The sequence below is a fragment of the Telmatherina bonti genome (genome assembly GCF_933228915.1).
Source record: "Telmatherina bonti genome assembly, chromosome: 2".
Lineage (NCBI taxonomy): Eukaryota > Metazoa > Chordata > Actinopteri > Atheriniformes > Telmatherinidae > Telmatherina > Telmatherina bonti.
In genome coordinates this window covers 30,128,738-30,145,333 of record NC_136620.1, presented here as the reverse complement: position 1 = coordinate 30,145,333, position 16,596 = coordinate 30,128,738, and the positions used below count along the sequence as shown (strand labels likewise).

Genomic DNA, 16,596 nt, shown 5'->3' with positions numbered 1-16,596 from the left:
GTAGAACACATCAAGATCAGAAAAAAAATTAGTTGTCCAGTTAAGAATCTTTCAACTTTTAACACTTTTATGTGCAAAACTTCATAAAAAACTAATTAAATTCATTTAAATAAATTTAATTAAAATGTCCTTTTAAATGTTCTTCCCAGTGACCTACTGTTCTGTCTCTACATACACACCTCTACATCAGAAAGACCACAACACTGGCAGCATTTAGAGAAAAACACTGTGACGTTTGCAACCGAGTTCCACATGCCTTCAAACGAGATGGTCCCATTTTTAATGGTACTGAAAAACAAACAACAATGAGCAATCTGTTCACCACATGTGACACTGATCTTGCTTTTGATTAAGACTAATTAAACTTACTTTTTAAATAGATCTTGACAGCATTCTTGAATGTTTTCTTCAGTGGCATTGAAGGCGGATACCTTAAACACCCCCACGCAGTCAAGCGGAGGAACAAATAGAAGCCCTGAGAAAGCAATGAGGGCTACTATGTCAAGCAGTAATGAAAAAAAAAAACTGAAATGACTGAAAACATATTCTTATATTTACCTGCAATGCATGCATTGACAAGAGACACACAAGTCCCAGTGATCATGGCTCTCAACACCAGAGATGAAATGACACCTTTTTTTGATGGGCATATAGAGGCTATGAGAAAAATGAATTAATCCTGTGAGTAAACTGGGTTCATTTTGAAAGAATGAATAAGTATAATATAAAAAAATACTCACACAGGCCTCCAATCACAATGCCCAGGGAGCTGAGATTGGCAAACCCACAAAGAGCATAGGTTGTGATTATTTCTGATCGAATCTAAAACAAGAAGATCATGTTTTTTATGCACGGACGAATTCACGAGTGCATTCAACTATTAAACCTAAAACATTTACTTACAGATATCCATTGTCTTTCACCTCCAATGACTTCATCTAATCCACTGAGTCTGTTGTTCTTTAGTGTGGACAAATGTTGATAAGCCACAAATTCATTAAGGAAAAGTTTAGTGCCAATTAATTCAGCCACAGTGAAACTCTCTTCGTAAGGTATTCCCATCATGAAGGCCACAGGCATGAACACATAGGAGCATATTAACTGTGAACGCAAAGATAGATATGGTTAGTTAATAGTTGCAATGATCAAATGGGAAAAAAAATGCAATTAGAAAGTACATTTTTACTTTATACCACCTTTCATGCTTTATTAAAAAAAAAACAAGAGCACAAAAAAATACAAGCCTTTTGTTACACCATACCTGAAATGTGAGGGACGGATATCCCACCATACTCCCAAACCAACTCATGGCACTATTTATGAATCCCAGGATAGCAAGAAAAGCTATCAGATTAGCCGCAATGTTGGCAACAAGACCTATTGATGCAGATGCTCCACTGCTAGCAGCCTCTAAAATGTTCTGCTCATCACTATAGTTGGGGGGGAAAAAGTCATTAAAATACAGCAATGGGACGAAACAAGTCAGACAATGAGAAGTAATTAAAAGGTATACACACACCCACAAGCAATTTTGATATTCTTCTCTGAAGTGAAATGGCTTTGCTCAGTCTCAGGGTATGACAGCTTGGAGAAAGCCAGAGCACAAGGAGCAGCCATCACAGAGGCTGATATCAAGGAAGATGCATCAATCTATAGAAAACAAGAACAATATCATATCACTCATCAAAGAGATACCATTTGTGTGTACAGATAAACTTAGTAAATTATCACCGTAATGGAAAGACGACATATTAAGTGATTATCTGTTTATATATATATATATATATATATATATATATATATATATATATATATATATATATATATATATATATATATATATATATATATATATATATCAAAGAAATCATTAGCTGTGGTGAGCTATTTCACCAAACCACCACCTTTAAGATCAGCCTTCATTAGAAAGAGAAAATTTTACCTTTTAACGCTTCTCCACATAATTATTTACATTTATTGAAAGCAATAAGTAAAATATACTAAGTAGGACTCACTTACTTTTTAATAATGTCTTTAACCATGTGCCTTGAATAGATTTTAAAATTGTACTGATTGTTTACAAATCCCAGAAAGAGTTAGGCCCAGAATACATCTATTATATGCTCAGAGAATATAAACCAAGCAGAGCTATTAGATCCAAAGACTAGTCCAGAACAGCGTCCAGACTAAAGTAGCATTTAATTACACTGCAAACAAGTGGAACAAACTGACTGCTTTCTTTTCTCATGTGTCTGCATAAAATCTGCAAGGTAACTTTGAAAAGATCTTGCTTTTGTTTATTTTGATTTATTATCTTATTGTGATTTTTGACATTTTTTGTTATTGCTTATGCTCCTTTACACCATCTGAAATGTTTTTAATGTTTTATGTCGAAGACTTTGAATTGTTGTGTACAAGAAATGTGCCACAAATAAATCTGCCTTTCTTTGCAGCTTTCAGCAGAACTCAACATTATGAAACTACAGAATAAACAGACAATCAGAACTGTTTTTGTATCTGTTTTGCTGAGTAAAAGTGTTTAAGATTCCAGTAACAATGTGCTGGAATATTTTACCAGTTTAGGTCTTATCTTATCAAAACACCTTTTATTTCTACTCAGAAAGAAAAATCAAATATTTCCTGTGCTGTACCTGAAGGTTCAGTCTTGAACTGTTTGTACATGCTGGTACCAAACTCCACACTGGCTCTCTACCAGCCATAATTAAGGAACTGAATGTTCATGTTTATACATTTTTTACAGCTACAATAAGGGGATACAATAGCTCTGTACACTGTGAAGAATTAATGCCAATGTGCACCAAATATACGCAAATGACGATTTTCTGTATGCTCCATTGTTTTCTCATTTTTCATTTGTCTGTGTAGACACTGTGCTTGTAAAGAAACAGCATTTTCTCACCCCAAACGAAATGAAAGCTCCCATGACACTGCCTGCTATGGTGGCAAATCCTCCAGTCATAACAGCATGGATCTCAGATTTGGTCATGTCCTTCAAATAGGGACGAATCAACAGTGGAGCTTCCGTCTAATAAACATGCAAAGACACACAGAAACATCAAGTTAACATGGATTTTTCTTCAACAGTTATTTGTGATCGCTTTGTCTCTTCACAAAGACACAGACAAAAAAAAGTGTCAAATGGTTGCAAAGACGTGAAGCCTTATCCAGCGTACCTGCCCAACAAATATGTTTCCTGCTACACTCAAGGTCTCAGTGGGAGAGGTTCCCATCGTTATCTGCATAACCCATGAGATCTGCAAGGACGGACAAAAAATGCACGGCTTTTGGACGCAGTATATCACTGCACACACAGGCAATGAACACCCAGATCTATAGGAGATGCTTTGAGGGAAATGTTTTACCTTTAAAATGAGCCACTGCATCACACCTAAAAAGTAAAGGACTGACATCACACTGCTGAAGAACACAACAATTGGCAAAGCCTGGAGAGAAATCATGAAGTTTAAGTTATAGCAACACATTCAAAATTATTAACTCAGTATTTACGTTGAAGACTATTGTTTTATTATTCATTTACACTTGTACTTACTTGAAAAGCAAAAATATTAGCATGTAGATCCCCAAAAACAAACGCTGACCCTTCTTTGGTGTAGTCAAGGAATATCTGTGAATGTTTTGCAAAAGAAAAACAGAGTAAAATAAATTCAGATCATTTTTTCATTTTGTTAGTCTATGAATCTATGACGCAAGTAGTCGTATCATTTTACAACAAGGAAGTAAAGTCAACGTATATTAAAGTTCAGTAGGCTGAACTTTGCCTCAAAAAGGATAGTAAGGTGCACGTCTCCAAGCACATTTTGCTGACTTAACCCTTTGATAAATAATAAAGTTTATTCAAAGATAAGTATCACTCTTCCTGTTAGAGAATGTTGTGGACTGGTAGATGAGAAACATAAAGAGAATTACGTTAGTTAAGTGGATTGTGAAAACAAGAGGTGTGTGGAAAAGGTTAAATAAATAGAAAAGGGTAAATAGATAAATAAATAAATATTTTTTCAAGAATATTACTCAGACTATAAACGGTGACAGGTGCAATCTATCACAAATAATAAATGTTTTGGGGTTTTTTTTCATACAGTGCAACTAGCTGTTAGGTTATTTAGCACTGTATGTTTGTATATACTCAACACACAGATGAAATAGATATAAGGCTATTTGGTCATATAAAATTAGTCCAGACATTAAATGGGTATCCTTTTATTTCTATTATAAAAATGTTGTTATAAATTGTGTTTAATATGTTAATTTGCTTTTTCAAAAGATGCAATACCTGCACTTGCTTTCCAAGCCAGTCAAAAGCTATAAGACCAGGCTGTGTTCTTATAACAAAAAGACCAATACAGAATTGCATCCCAAGACCCCAAAACACTGGCCTCCATGATACCTAGAAAAGGAAGAAGTAGCTCATTAGTGTATCAGGGGGTCTCCATAAAATCCAGTCTTATTACAGTGAATTACCACAGCTAAATCTGAAGATGATAGTGGCACAAGGCTAAAGTATGTATCCAAAGTCTCAGCTAAACAGACAACAGATAACTTGGCAGATAAATGTTTCATAACAGCTGTTACAGTGGAAAGCATTCATCCTTGATAAGTCAGGGCTTGACTCACTGCAAAACTTACCATCGCCCTATGTGCCGAAAAGAGGAAAATAAGCACAATGAACATGCACACACCCCCGAATGAGATAAGCTGCTCTGGACGCTTGCTTGTGTCTAAAACAAGCCACACCACAAGAAGAGCTACAGCTGCTAAGATGAAAACCCTGCAAAACACAAGAAAGCAGTACATTTTCACTGGTTAATAGTTCCAACATAAATGCTGGTAATCAGACAGAAGACAATGAAACTTAAAACATTCAATCCATTTACCATTTTATCCATTTCAATTTGTTTTTGAAGCATCTGACAATGGGTTTGAAGCACTGACTGATGCTTTCTCCCTTGTATTCCTTCAGAAGTTCATATGATTGGATGACAACTACCAAACTAGTAAGGATCACCAGGGCGAGAGCCCTGTTGAAATCCAGTACACAGGCTGCAATGAAGTAGCCAACATAACCTGCAGAAAAGAAAGTGTTTATACTGAAATGTTATTCCATTTTCATCTGAATCCTCAAAAAAAAATGTGGATAACCCCAGTTGGTGTAAGACATCCAGTCGAATTAACTGCTTAGTTATGAACAGACTGATTATTACCTGCTCCAAGTAGTCCCAGGATGACATATTTCAGTGTTCTTGAATGAGCCTTGATGTAATTCTCTGTGCTATTTATCGGCCTGGAAATGTGGCTGATGTAGAGAACAAAGGGAAAAAATATATAAATATTAGATATTAGTTTGCTGAGTAGTTAGAAACTGATTGATTGTCTTGATTGTTAAATGGCATCAGGGTTTTGGAAATAATACCATTACATCTTCCTGGTCAGAAAGTTACAGAAGCATCAGGAGCAGTTGCATAGATTTTGGCACAACATAAAGTGCATTTCTAATATAACATTATACATCTAATATAACATTATACATCTAATATAACAAAATATAGACTACATAAATATAATGCTGTACACCTACACGTAGGTGTACTACATTCACCACAAAAAAGTTAGTACTTTAGTTTCATAAAGCATAGATTGCTTAAACTGACAGACCTCAAGTATGATGTCAATCCCTTTTTAGGCTTTACAGTCTCACTTTTGATGCTGCCAGTAGACGCAACATAGTCATCCTAAGAAAATGAAGACATTTCACTCAAAATTAAACAAGCCTGTTGTATCATTTTCTTTGACAAAAAAAAAAAAAGAGAGAGAAGAAAAACTCATACATACCCCAATTTCAAAAGCCCGGTTGTCCGTTCCATTGGTGTTGATAATGTTTTTTAGCTGGACGCCGTCTTGTTCCACTGAAAAACAACAGAATGGTTGCTCACTTCTATCCAACAGCTCGCAACAAAAGCTACTTCAGACTGAACAAGCAGGAATACCAAATAAGCAAACTGCGCGTCAGTGTACTCTGTGAGATAAAAACTTCTAAATAAAAGCACATAGTGCACTGATCTTATCTTTTGAAATTTGGCACACAAAAACACAAGTTCACTGCTACAAAACAAATATTTTCATTCAAGGAAGAGCAAAGCTAATGGCTTACTCATTGTATGTCCTCCTAAACCCAGCTGCCAAATGTTGAGCTGTGAAAAAGACCACAGGGAAATATACTCTGCCCTCTATGAAAAATCTTATTATTAATTAACAGAGGTTCTTTACAGCTCTGATATATCAGCAAGTACATCACAGTGTCATTCAGTGTCATTCAACTGCGATGATTTAATGTGTCTTAAGAAGCAAAACACAATTTGGCATCATGTTAACTCTGTTGCTGATTTATTAGATGATAAGAAGTTAATTGCCTTGCCTATCTTGCACAGCTGAGAGTTGAAAGCTGAATTATCATGAGCTCATGTGCAGGAGTATATGTTCCACCCTTGATCTGAGTCAAAACTACTCTACTGATTATAAAGCAGACTTCTATAACTAAATTTATCCCAAGCTGCTGAATCAGTAACAGATAGACAATACTGAGTAACCACTGAACAGAAAGACAAACAAGTACATTTCATTACAAACTGTAAATTATAGTTTGCTTACCAGCTGATGTCTATTAATTAAACCCTTTAAATATTTTGCTTTAGAAGACAATAATACAGATTTATCTTTTTTTAGTGTAACCACTTTGAATTTCAGCGTTTATGCCATGAAAAACATATGTCTGATGTTTGTGGGTCTATCCAGGTTAAATAAACTTTTATTTTTATGACAAATTCCTTTGTATGTAATTACAAAGATTTTGAATATTGCATTCAACATCCACGATTAGAAAAGTGTCAGCTGTAAGTGTTATTTAATCAATTTAACATACTGCAGCACAGTTTGTACTTTACTTTCAGGAGAAAATATCATGACTGGATATAATGTTAGTTATCTTCTATCCTCAGCTTAGCTGTATTTCATGCCACATAAAAATCTATGGTTCCTAAAAAATTACATCTGCCATCTGTCATAATACCTAATATGGGCTTAATCTGTCAGGATAAATACGAAAAAGATCCACTCTTGCTTGCAAGTAAAGATTCTATTAGCTCTATTTGCAGCAATTAATGACCTAAAAACAGATTTGTTCACCCAACATTAACCTGCTACAACCTAGTGTCCACATATGAGGACATCAATTTTTTGGTTTTCTGCACCATAACACAAAATTATGTGTAACTGGAAGCTGTTGTACACAAAAGAGGACACTTACTCTGTCATTTGGTGGTGTCAGATGGGAACATTTATACACTTAACAGCTTGAATGTCTATTTACACTACCAGTCAAAAACCTGGACACACTTTTTCATTGAATTTAATGGATTTAATGTGTCCAAACTATTGACAGGTACATCTACAACATGTATAATAAAAATGTAAAATCCATTAAAGAAAATTTGAAATAGAAAAAATGTTATTACTACTTACTAAATTACTAATTGTTACTACTACTCCCGCTAGTTCAAAAGATTTGTTTTTAACTAGATTTTTGCTGTCAATTTATGATCAGCTTTTGGACACAATAAGGTTGCAATTGAAGGACATTGTCTTCTATTCAAAGCAGGTTTTATTTATCAAAAATTTAACTAAATGGATACTGTACTACCCAACAAATTTGTAAACTATTTCTTTTTCTTTATTCACAGTCCAACCAAATTATTTTGTTTAATTTAAAGTAAAACTTACTTTGCAGATGGGTCACTTTAACCCAATATATTTGTTACATATTTTTTTTTATTTCTTTGCTGCCATTGGATACATTCGTCATTAGATTTTTCTATTTCCCCCAGCTGATAATAAAAGGTTGCATTCCTGAGTGTCTGCCAGTTTCTCAGAAATTGTAGTTACTACATTGCAGCTGTAAAAAGCGGGAAGAGCCTGCAAACAGGCAAGTTTATCCCTCAGTAATGTCTTGCAGGCTTTTTTATTGTTGCTGTTGTTTAAAATAATCATGTTTTGTTTTTGTTTTTTGATTATTTTTTTTTTGTTTGTTTGTTTGTTATTTTGATTTTTAGATCTAAAAAAATGTTGTAATGATACAAAGGTTTCAGACGTCATGGGATTTAAAAACACCTGAGCAGTCCTTGTTGTCATGGGCAAGGCAAGTTTATTGAAAAAGCACAATTCAACAGGGTAATTTAGGTGCTTTACATAGAAAACAGTTTAAATATTATTGAAAACACATTAAATCATATTGAAAACAGTCAAATTATATTGCCACATGGTTACCTTAAGGACATGCTTATATCACTGGGACACACACAAGCATGTGACATGTCCAAAGTACAGAAAGAAGTGTGCCATTTAATATTATTCTGGAATTTATGGGTATTGTTTTATACTGCTTATGTACATTTCCTTCACTTTTAGTTCCCTTTAAATTAATTTAGTATCAGTTTTGACCGCTTTTTCATTTTTATCACCCACCATACAGACAGTGCAGTGGAGATCTTTATTGAATTCATAGGCATGAACAAAAGCGTGTAGTTAGGGTGCTTCAATTTTAGGACGTCTAAGGCACATGTGCATTGTCATCAAGTGATTTGATTAGTGTGAAAAGTTGATTCGTGTAGTCCGCCGAGTCGTTTGCCTTTCAAACGGAGACTACGTGCAGTATCAATGCTTTTGGCCTGTAAGACATCGCGGAGGGTTTGACGTAACTTATGTACAGGAAAAGGAAACAGAAGTTGACGTTAGTAGCTTTTAGCATAGCTTTTAGCCTAGGTTAGCTATGAAATCCTAAAGCAGCCCAACCTAGCTGGTGAGCACCTACTGCCCTGAGTTAATACCTGTATGACTAATTTATTAGTGTGTTGAAAATAACCGGAGCAAATGGTAAGTGTCCTGTGCACCAGTAAGACCAAATTTATCAGCTTGGCAAAAATATTTGTGCGGTAGCATGTTGCTCACATAGCTTGCTAACTTGTCGTCTTGTAATGTAATGCTGCAATGTTAAATGACTCCTTAGACAACTTTCAGCAACACGTTGGGTTATTATTATATAACTTTATTATTTGGTAACGTAGCTGTCTTCGTTAAACCTCACGTTGGTTGTAGTTTGTGTTCTTTTCGCTCCTTTTTTTGTCACGAAGTGCAGACATTAGCTGCAGTTAGCCACCAGATCTTGACGTATAGCTAAGCTAATTAGCCGAGGCTAACAAGCGTTATGAAGACGTTTCCCAACAAGTAAACAGGAGGTTTTTTTTAATAGCTGTCAATTTTCTCCAATGTTTCAAAAGTTCAGACTATAAACTGCGTTTTTTTTTTTAAATTAAAATGGAAATTGATGTAAAACTGTACTATTAAAACGTATCTTGTATGTGTTTTGTAGGTTTATGAGAATGTGCAGCCATGGGTGACATGAAAACCCCAGATTTTGATGATCTGTTGGCAGCTTTTGATATCCCAGATGCCACCGGACTGGATGCCAAAGAGCCTATCCAGGGAAATCATGAAGAGGCAGAAAGTGAGGTGAAACACACAGGGATGTGTCTGGATGACAGCTTTATAAGTAACCAAGCGACCACAACAACAGACATCCCTATTATAAGTGTAATAGTGAAAAATACAAGTCGGCAAGAGTCATTGGAAGATTTCAATGACAGGCTTCACTCAGGACCAGCACTGCACAATGGATTCCAGGGACAGAAGACCTGCACAGATTCTGCAAAATCAAGCAGCACTGGTTTTGCCAAATCACTTGTGTCTGCTTTGAATGGGGAGAGTTCAAGAGAACCATCTGAAGAGGCTCCTGTTAAGTTCAATCCTGATGGAATGCCAATATTTTCTCAGTCACTTTCTCAGACTAGTCCGATCTCCAGTCCTGAGTCTGAAGACACCCTGTGTAGTCAGAATGAAACCCTGTCAAAACAAGAACTGCCCAGTTTTCCAGCAGCTCCTGTCTTGGTGAAAACTTCAGTCCCAGAAGATGACAAGCAAACGGACCTTTGTATATTTGATAGTTGCCCCAATTACTCTCAAGCAGGCAGAGTAGAGAATGGACAAAGTGGGAACCCTTCTGACATCTGTGTCAGTAATCAAACAGAGAAAACACTTAATGTAAGCAATGCATTCCCCCATCAAAGCAATAACCAGAGCTCTGTTGACACCAACAGCTATTCAGAAAACACAGTGGAAACAACTGTCTCTTATTCACCTGTCTCTTGTCAGTCATCTAAGTTGTCCTCTTGTCTTGAGGCTCTGGTTGCTCTAAATGCTAGAAAAGATCCCAGTGAGCAGAATAGTCCTAGAGTGTCCTCCATGATTCAGAAGGATTGCATAAAAGCTAGCCCCAAGGTTCCAGTATCCCCAAGAAGCCCCAGAAGTCCACTTGAAACAGTGAAACGGTTAATAAAGCCCTCTGACAGCCCTATGAGCATTGGCAGTGATAGCAGTGAAAAAGCATCCTCTGCAATTGTGTCTGGGTCTCCTGCAATACCCAGGGTCAGAATTAAAACAATTAAAACCACATCTGGGCAGATCAAACGCACCATCACCAGTGTGCTACCTGACTCGGAGACAGATGAAATTCAATCCACTTATGAATCTTCTCCATCTCAGAGTATGATTAGTGAAGAGTCTTACTGCAATGTATCTCCTCATCAGTCTTCTTCTGGCGATTACGTTGTTGGAATTCAGACTAAAGACAACCCAGTTATCACATCTTCACCGAAGGTTTCGCACAGAAAGCCTGAAGGAAAAAGAAAGTCTGCAACATTGCTTCCCAGTGGTCGTGTTAAAAGATCTTCTGCACATCAGGTGCAGAAACCAAAGAGATCAGTTGCAAGAGGACATACAACTAACACAAATTTCCTTCCAAAAGCAATGCACTTAGCAAGTTTAAATCTGGTCCCTCATAGTGTTGCTGCTTCAGTAGCTGCACGGTCCACCTCCCATCAACAGAGTCAACACACACTGCCCTCTCCAGTGTGTAGTACTGTCCCCTTGGTGCATCAGGTCAAAACTGCCAAGTCATTTCCCCGTAGAGCTGCTTCAAACACAGCTGCAGGAACCTTAAACAGACTTTTAAACCACAGTAACCCTGTTCCTGTATATGTACCCAACTTGAACCCCCCACCAGAAAGCAATATCAGCCTACCACCACATGGATATTGCTGTCTCGAGTGCGGAGACTCCTTTGGGGTTCAAAGTAGTCTTGCATATCATTACAGCAGGAGAAGCATTCACATTGAAGTAGAATGTACACACTGTGGAAAGACTTTGGTTTTTTTTAACAAGTGTGCCTTGTTGGCGCATGCACGTGAGCACAAACACAATGGCATGGTGATGCAGTGCACACAACTCCATGTGAAGCCCATATCAGAGGAGAATATGTTTGTACCTCTGAGTACTGAGCAGTTAAATGCAAGCTCTTATATTCCACCTATAAGTGAAGCCGTCCTGCCATCAAACCCGGAAAAGGTCATTTGGCACCGACTCCGTTGTTTGGAGTGTAACAAGCAGTTACCAGACAGTAAAGCACTATCTGGCCACTACCAGCAGTCCTCAGAAGAGGTGGAAGGACTGGTGAGTAGATGTTTTGTTGAAATCTAAAAGTAAAAATGCATTTTTGTATGGTAAGCATGCCAAATGGGAAGACTAAAAGCTCTTCGGTCCATTTTGCAAAACAGAACTAAATTTTTGCATTTGTGACAGCAGGATGAAGCATAAAATACTGACTCCAAACAACTTTGCTGCTGTGGGAATGTCCTAACTAGCACTCTATGGCACTGATTAAGAAGTTGTTTTAGTTTTTGGCTAAACAAAAATACTTATGTATTCAGGTTTTGACATAAGAATTGAGAATGTCAAGAGTTATTCTTTAAAGGCACTGCAATCGTTTTCTTTTTTTTTAACTTACTGCTCACAGATCCTTCTTGTACATGTTCTCTGTCATCACAACAGATTTGTAAAGTGTGCCCAATGTTGTTACCCAACAAGTGCAGCTTTAGTGCTCACCAACGTCTTCATGCACACAAGTCCCCTTTTTGCTGTCCTGAGTGCGGCGCCCGAAGTCGTTCTGGGGACATACAGAAGCATGTCAGGGAAAACTGTCTGCATTATACCCGCAAGGCTTGGTACAAGTAAGTAATTTAGCAAAGTACAGGCTTTAAAATGTATGAGGTCAGCGTTAGAATAACATTGCTTTTTTTTTTTTTATTCCAGATGTCTTCACTGTGAAATGGTATTCAGAACCCTGGAAGGTCAAAAGCCTCACATTGAAGAAAAACACTGTGAAGAGTTTTACAAATGCTCTGTCTGTCCAGTTGCCTTCAAGACCTCTGACAGCTGTGAAGTACATCTGAAAAATAAACATGGTGCTGCCAAACAAACGCCTCAGTAAGTCAGCATTGAATGGCTTGACTGTTTTTAAAGTTGTGCAAATCTCCTTGTATGGCTTTAAAACAATGTTCTTTCTCTTTTGCAGGTTAGTCTTCAAGTGCTCATGTGAAGCAGTTTTCAAGAAAAAGAAGTTACTTTTTCAGCACTTCTATCAGGATGCCAACAAGCGAGTTACATGCGTATTTAAGTGTCCAGAATGCAACTGTGTTTTCCCACAAAAGCGGCTGTTTATGCAGCATTTCAATGTTAGTCCTGATTTTATTTCTGAAGAATAGATCTTTTGTATAATGTTATTTTATTTCTACACTCTAGGTTACCCTTTGCATAACTAAAAGTTTAATAAAGAAAACAAATAGAAGCTTTCCTTTTCACATTATTAAATCTATGAAAGCGCACACCTTATATTTAATACATGGTATGAAGAGTATCTATGGTTTATTGTGAGTAACAACAAGGAGAGTACAAGGTTGGTTAACATTTGAAACTTTTTTTTAAATCTATGTTTTGCAGGGTGTGCATGCTGGAAACATTGCACCCGAGACAGAAAAGGACACTAATGAAAGAGACCAAACTGACTGGCATCCAGGTTCTCATTCTGTACAACAGCAGAAGAGTCAAAACCCTCGCAAAATCTCTGACAGTCCCAGGAAAAAATCCGAGCAGAATGGCAGACCACATGTAAAACCTAGTGGCTGGACGTGTGGCGAATGTCTGCAGTGGTTTGCTGAGCGAGAATCCTATGTTTCTCATGTGAAGACCAACCATGGAAAGGTTTAAAAAAAAAAAAAAAAAGGGCACATAAATGAATTTGCTGATGGGTGTTAGAATTGCATTGTATTTAAAAGCTTTAATTGGCCACTGTAGTAAAGTGTACCAGTTTTGATAAAATGTTAACCCTGTTTATCAACTCAGACTAATACGTTTATCATTAGTTAATTATGAATGGAAAAAAGCAATAGTTTGATTATGAATAATCGACCCTTTCAACAAATATTTCCTGAATATAATATAATATACTGGCATCTGTTATCCTGGTTTTTCATTTTGCTTTTTATCTTTTACTTTTCTGTCAACAGCCAGTGAGGAAGTATCCATGCCGACACTGTGAGCAGTCATTCAACTCTGCAACCAGTCTAAGAAGACACATTCGCAGTAACCATGATGGGAAAAGGAGAAACTACACATGTTGGTAAGGACGGAAAAAAAACATTTAAATGAAGAAATAATTATTCATTTCAAAGTAATTTTTTTTAGTAAAATGTTATTTTTCTTCCCTCCGTATAATAGGTATTGCACAGATACCAAAACAACATTCACAACAAGTGTGATGCTGAAGAATCACATAAGCCTTATGCATGGAATAAAAAATCCTGATCTTAGTCAGATGCCCAAGACATCCATCCAAGAATGCAAAAATACTCCGGGCAAGGTTTGTTTTTGTTTTTCCTAAACTATTATCTATCTACAGACCAAAACAGAATTATAATGTGTTTTAGTGGCCAGCATTAAAGGTTCTTAATTATCATTTCCAGGGGCTTGTTTCAGCGACACCTGCTATGGACAGACAGGTGGACCACCAGGATCGCACTAATCTCGAGGCTCCTTCAGCAAAACGTCCCAAAACCCATTTCCGCTGTTCAAAATGCGGTTTCATCACAGATGACAGCGCAGAGTTCCAGCAGCATATACCTCAGCATAAAACGGATGAAAACACTCCTCAGTGCCTTCACTGTGGCCTGTGTTTCACATCTGTGCTGTCTCTCAATAGACATCTTTTTATTGTCCACAAAGTCAAAGACGTGGAGGAGGAGGAGACGGGGGAGACTAATGTTGGGGAAAAAAGAGCAGGGTGATCAGACCATTATATTAACAGGCACCGGTAGATTAAATTAATCTGAACTTTTGCTCAGAGAAGAGCTAGAAAGTCCTAGCTGTACCAAGACATCAGGTTGTCGCTTACAAGTGACTGACGCAGGTACAAGCAGTCTGTCCACGAATGAGAGCCACATCAGCTTCTCTTTAAAGCTGCTGAAATGGCTTCATCTTTCATCTGGGAGTTGAACCAAATTTATGCTTCTGCATCAGACTGACGCAGAGGCTACGTTGATCTTCCCATTAGCCTGACATGTACCTTCCTAGAAATGGTACATCACTGCAACACAGACTTTAACTTAGTCCATTTTGTATGTGTATCCACTGCTCACTGCTTTGCTTTGCTATCAGATCATACATACAAGATGCAAAGGGCTTTGCTCATAATGCCACCTCAAAAATAGTTTTCTGGTGGATTTTTTATTTTATTTTAAAAGTTCTGTAATGGGGGTGGCCAACTTCAATCTTCAATAGCCACAATCCTCAAAGCATTAGTTTTCCTGCTGCAACACGTCTGACACACATTAGACTTAATTAGTTCATGTAAACCCCATGTTCTGTGCTTATACTAATTATTTCTTTTTCCCAGTGTTTCTTTTCTTTTCATGTTACATATGTAGCTACACAGTTAATCCACTAGTTTTTGCTTTTTGGTTGCCATTTGTGCAACTCCAAAAAGCCCCACTCCAACTAAGACTTTGGGGACCATCAAGGGGTCATACACTGCAACAGACACACTATATCAGGCCCTAGGCTCTGTAATGGTTTGGTGTTGAAGCATATGTTCTGCTTTAACAAACACTGTTGTGCAGATTTTGAGCTTTCGGTTCAAAACCTTTTGTTTTTTTTTAAGCAGTGCGGTATGTTCTAGCAGATTCATATTGTTTAAGGGCAGTGTTTTTATATTCGCTTTTCATTTATAGAATTTAACCTTGCATGTTTGCAACTTGGTAACCATGGCTCTCCAATATAACTGCACTCATCTTTTTTTTTTTTTTCTCTCAAATTTCACCCATATTGTCAGGATGCTCAGGAACTGTTGTAATTTCTAAAGTATGGTGTGGATTGATGCAGCTGTGAAATGTTGAATTTTTACTATTGCAAACAATGGTAATTTAATTTTCTTTCATTTTGTTTAAAGTCATTTGAAATTGTCTGAAAGGGTTTTCATGATGGAATTGTTCTGACATGACTATCTTGCAAGTACTTTGCAGTTCACATCCAGCATTTCTATCAACAAAACGATTTGTAGGTCAGTATTCAGAAAATAGAAGCACTCCTTCATTTTATGGTAAAAAAAAAAAATAGTCGTTGAAGTGTCCTGTGAAGTCACATAACAGGTATGAGAGAGCTGTTGACGGACAAATTAACTGTTTTTTGTTGCACATGATGTCCCAGATTTGGCCTTTCTTTGTGTGTTTTGTGTGTGTGTGTTTGGAAGAAACAGAGGTGTTAACATTTGTGCTGCAGCAGTACTGAAAATACCTCAGATTGCCAGAAGTGTGTTTCTCTGGCAAGCCAACGTCAGTGTTGTGTCAAATCAGGGTACATCGTCTTGGATAATCTACAACAGGTGTGAGAGTGAAATTTGGTGGCACATTAGTCAGATTCTGTTTTCACATCACAACTTGCTAATGTGATTTCATAAATGATTCTAGAGGAAACATAGATCAGCTGTTGGACACTTCTTGTTTGCAGGTTCTGGATTGTGAAGCAGCACTTTTCGTTCTGTGTTGTCCACATGACAGTTCCTACTCCATGGCAAATGGCAGTGATTGTTTAAGTCTTGAAGGCTTTGAGAAGTTAATCTCAGTGCAATGTAAAAGAGAAATCTATATCTAGTTTATAAAGTATTATCCCATGTTATAAGATTTTATAAATTATTTTGGGAATGATTTTAAGGCTTATGGTCATATTGACTTAACTGACAAGTTAACTTTTTCTATGAAAGTGCTGTAAGCATTCTTACCAACACTGCAGCTATTTTCCTGCGAGGGCAGAAAGAATAATCTGTTCACGTCTTTCTCTTTTGTAATGCTTGACAAATGATATTTGTACTTTTGATACTGTATACTGGAAGGAGTTGTATAAGAAAGAAACATGTACATAATGTAACCAATGAAAGAAAGTTGGACTCACCGCATTTCCTAAGCCATCATATATGTTCAGCATGCAGTGGCCCCTGTGCCTTGCTGTTATGTTTACGTAAAGTACTTTCAAATAAACTGGTGCATTTATTTCTGTATCTGCTCAGCC

At 37.0% G+C, this 16,596-nt stretch overlaps 2 protein-coding genes across 2 annotated transcripts; one reads left to right on the top strand and one right to left on the bottom strand.

The window, feature by feature from the left end:
- Positions 1–72: 72 nt before the first annotated feature.
- Positions 73–6,191, bottom strand: slc28a1 (solute carrier family 28 member 1; the record flags this gene model as incomplete). Its single annotated transcript, XM_079257686.1, has 18 exons — positions 73–288; positions 370–475; positions 559–657; positions 741–822; positions 904–1,101; positions 1,262–1,430; positions 1,520–1,650; positions 2,921–3,046; positions 3,195–3,275; positions 3,384–3,464; positions 3,572–3,646; positions 4,313–4,426; positions 4,666–4,807; positions 4,914–5,103; positions 5,241–5,332; positions 5,692–5,768; positions 5,869–5,942; positions 6,188–6,191. 18 exons carry the CDS (start codon positions 6,189–6,191, stop codon positions 168–170), a joined length of 1,962 nt encoding a protein of 653 aa, XP_079113812.1. The 3' UTR covers positions 73–167.
- Positions 6,192–8,835: 2,644 nt separating this feature from the next.
- Positions 8,836–16,507, top strand: znf592 (zinc finger protein 592). Its single transcript, XM_079248567.1, has 9 exons — positions 8,836–8,961; positions 9,458–11,652; positions 12,031–12,209; positions 12,292–12,465; positions 12,554–12,713; positions 12,979–13,239; positions 13,545–13,657; positions 13,756–13,897; positions 14,001–16,507. The coding sequence occupies exons 2-9, from the start codon at positions 9,478–9,480 to the stop codon at positions 14,319–14,321; spliced, it is 3,525 nt and encodes a 1,174-aa protein (XP_079104693.1). The 5' UTR covers positions 8,836–8,961; positions 9,458–9,477; the 3' UTR covers positions 14,322–16,507.
- Positions 16,508–16,596: the final 89 nt, after the last annotated feature.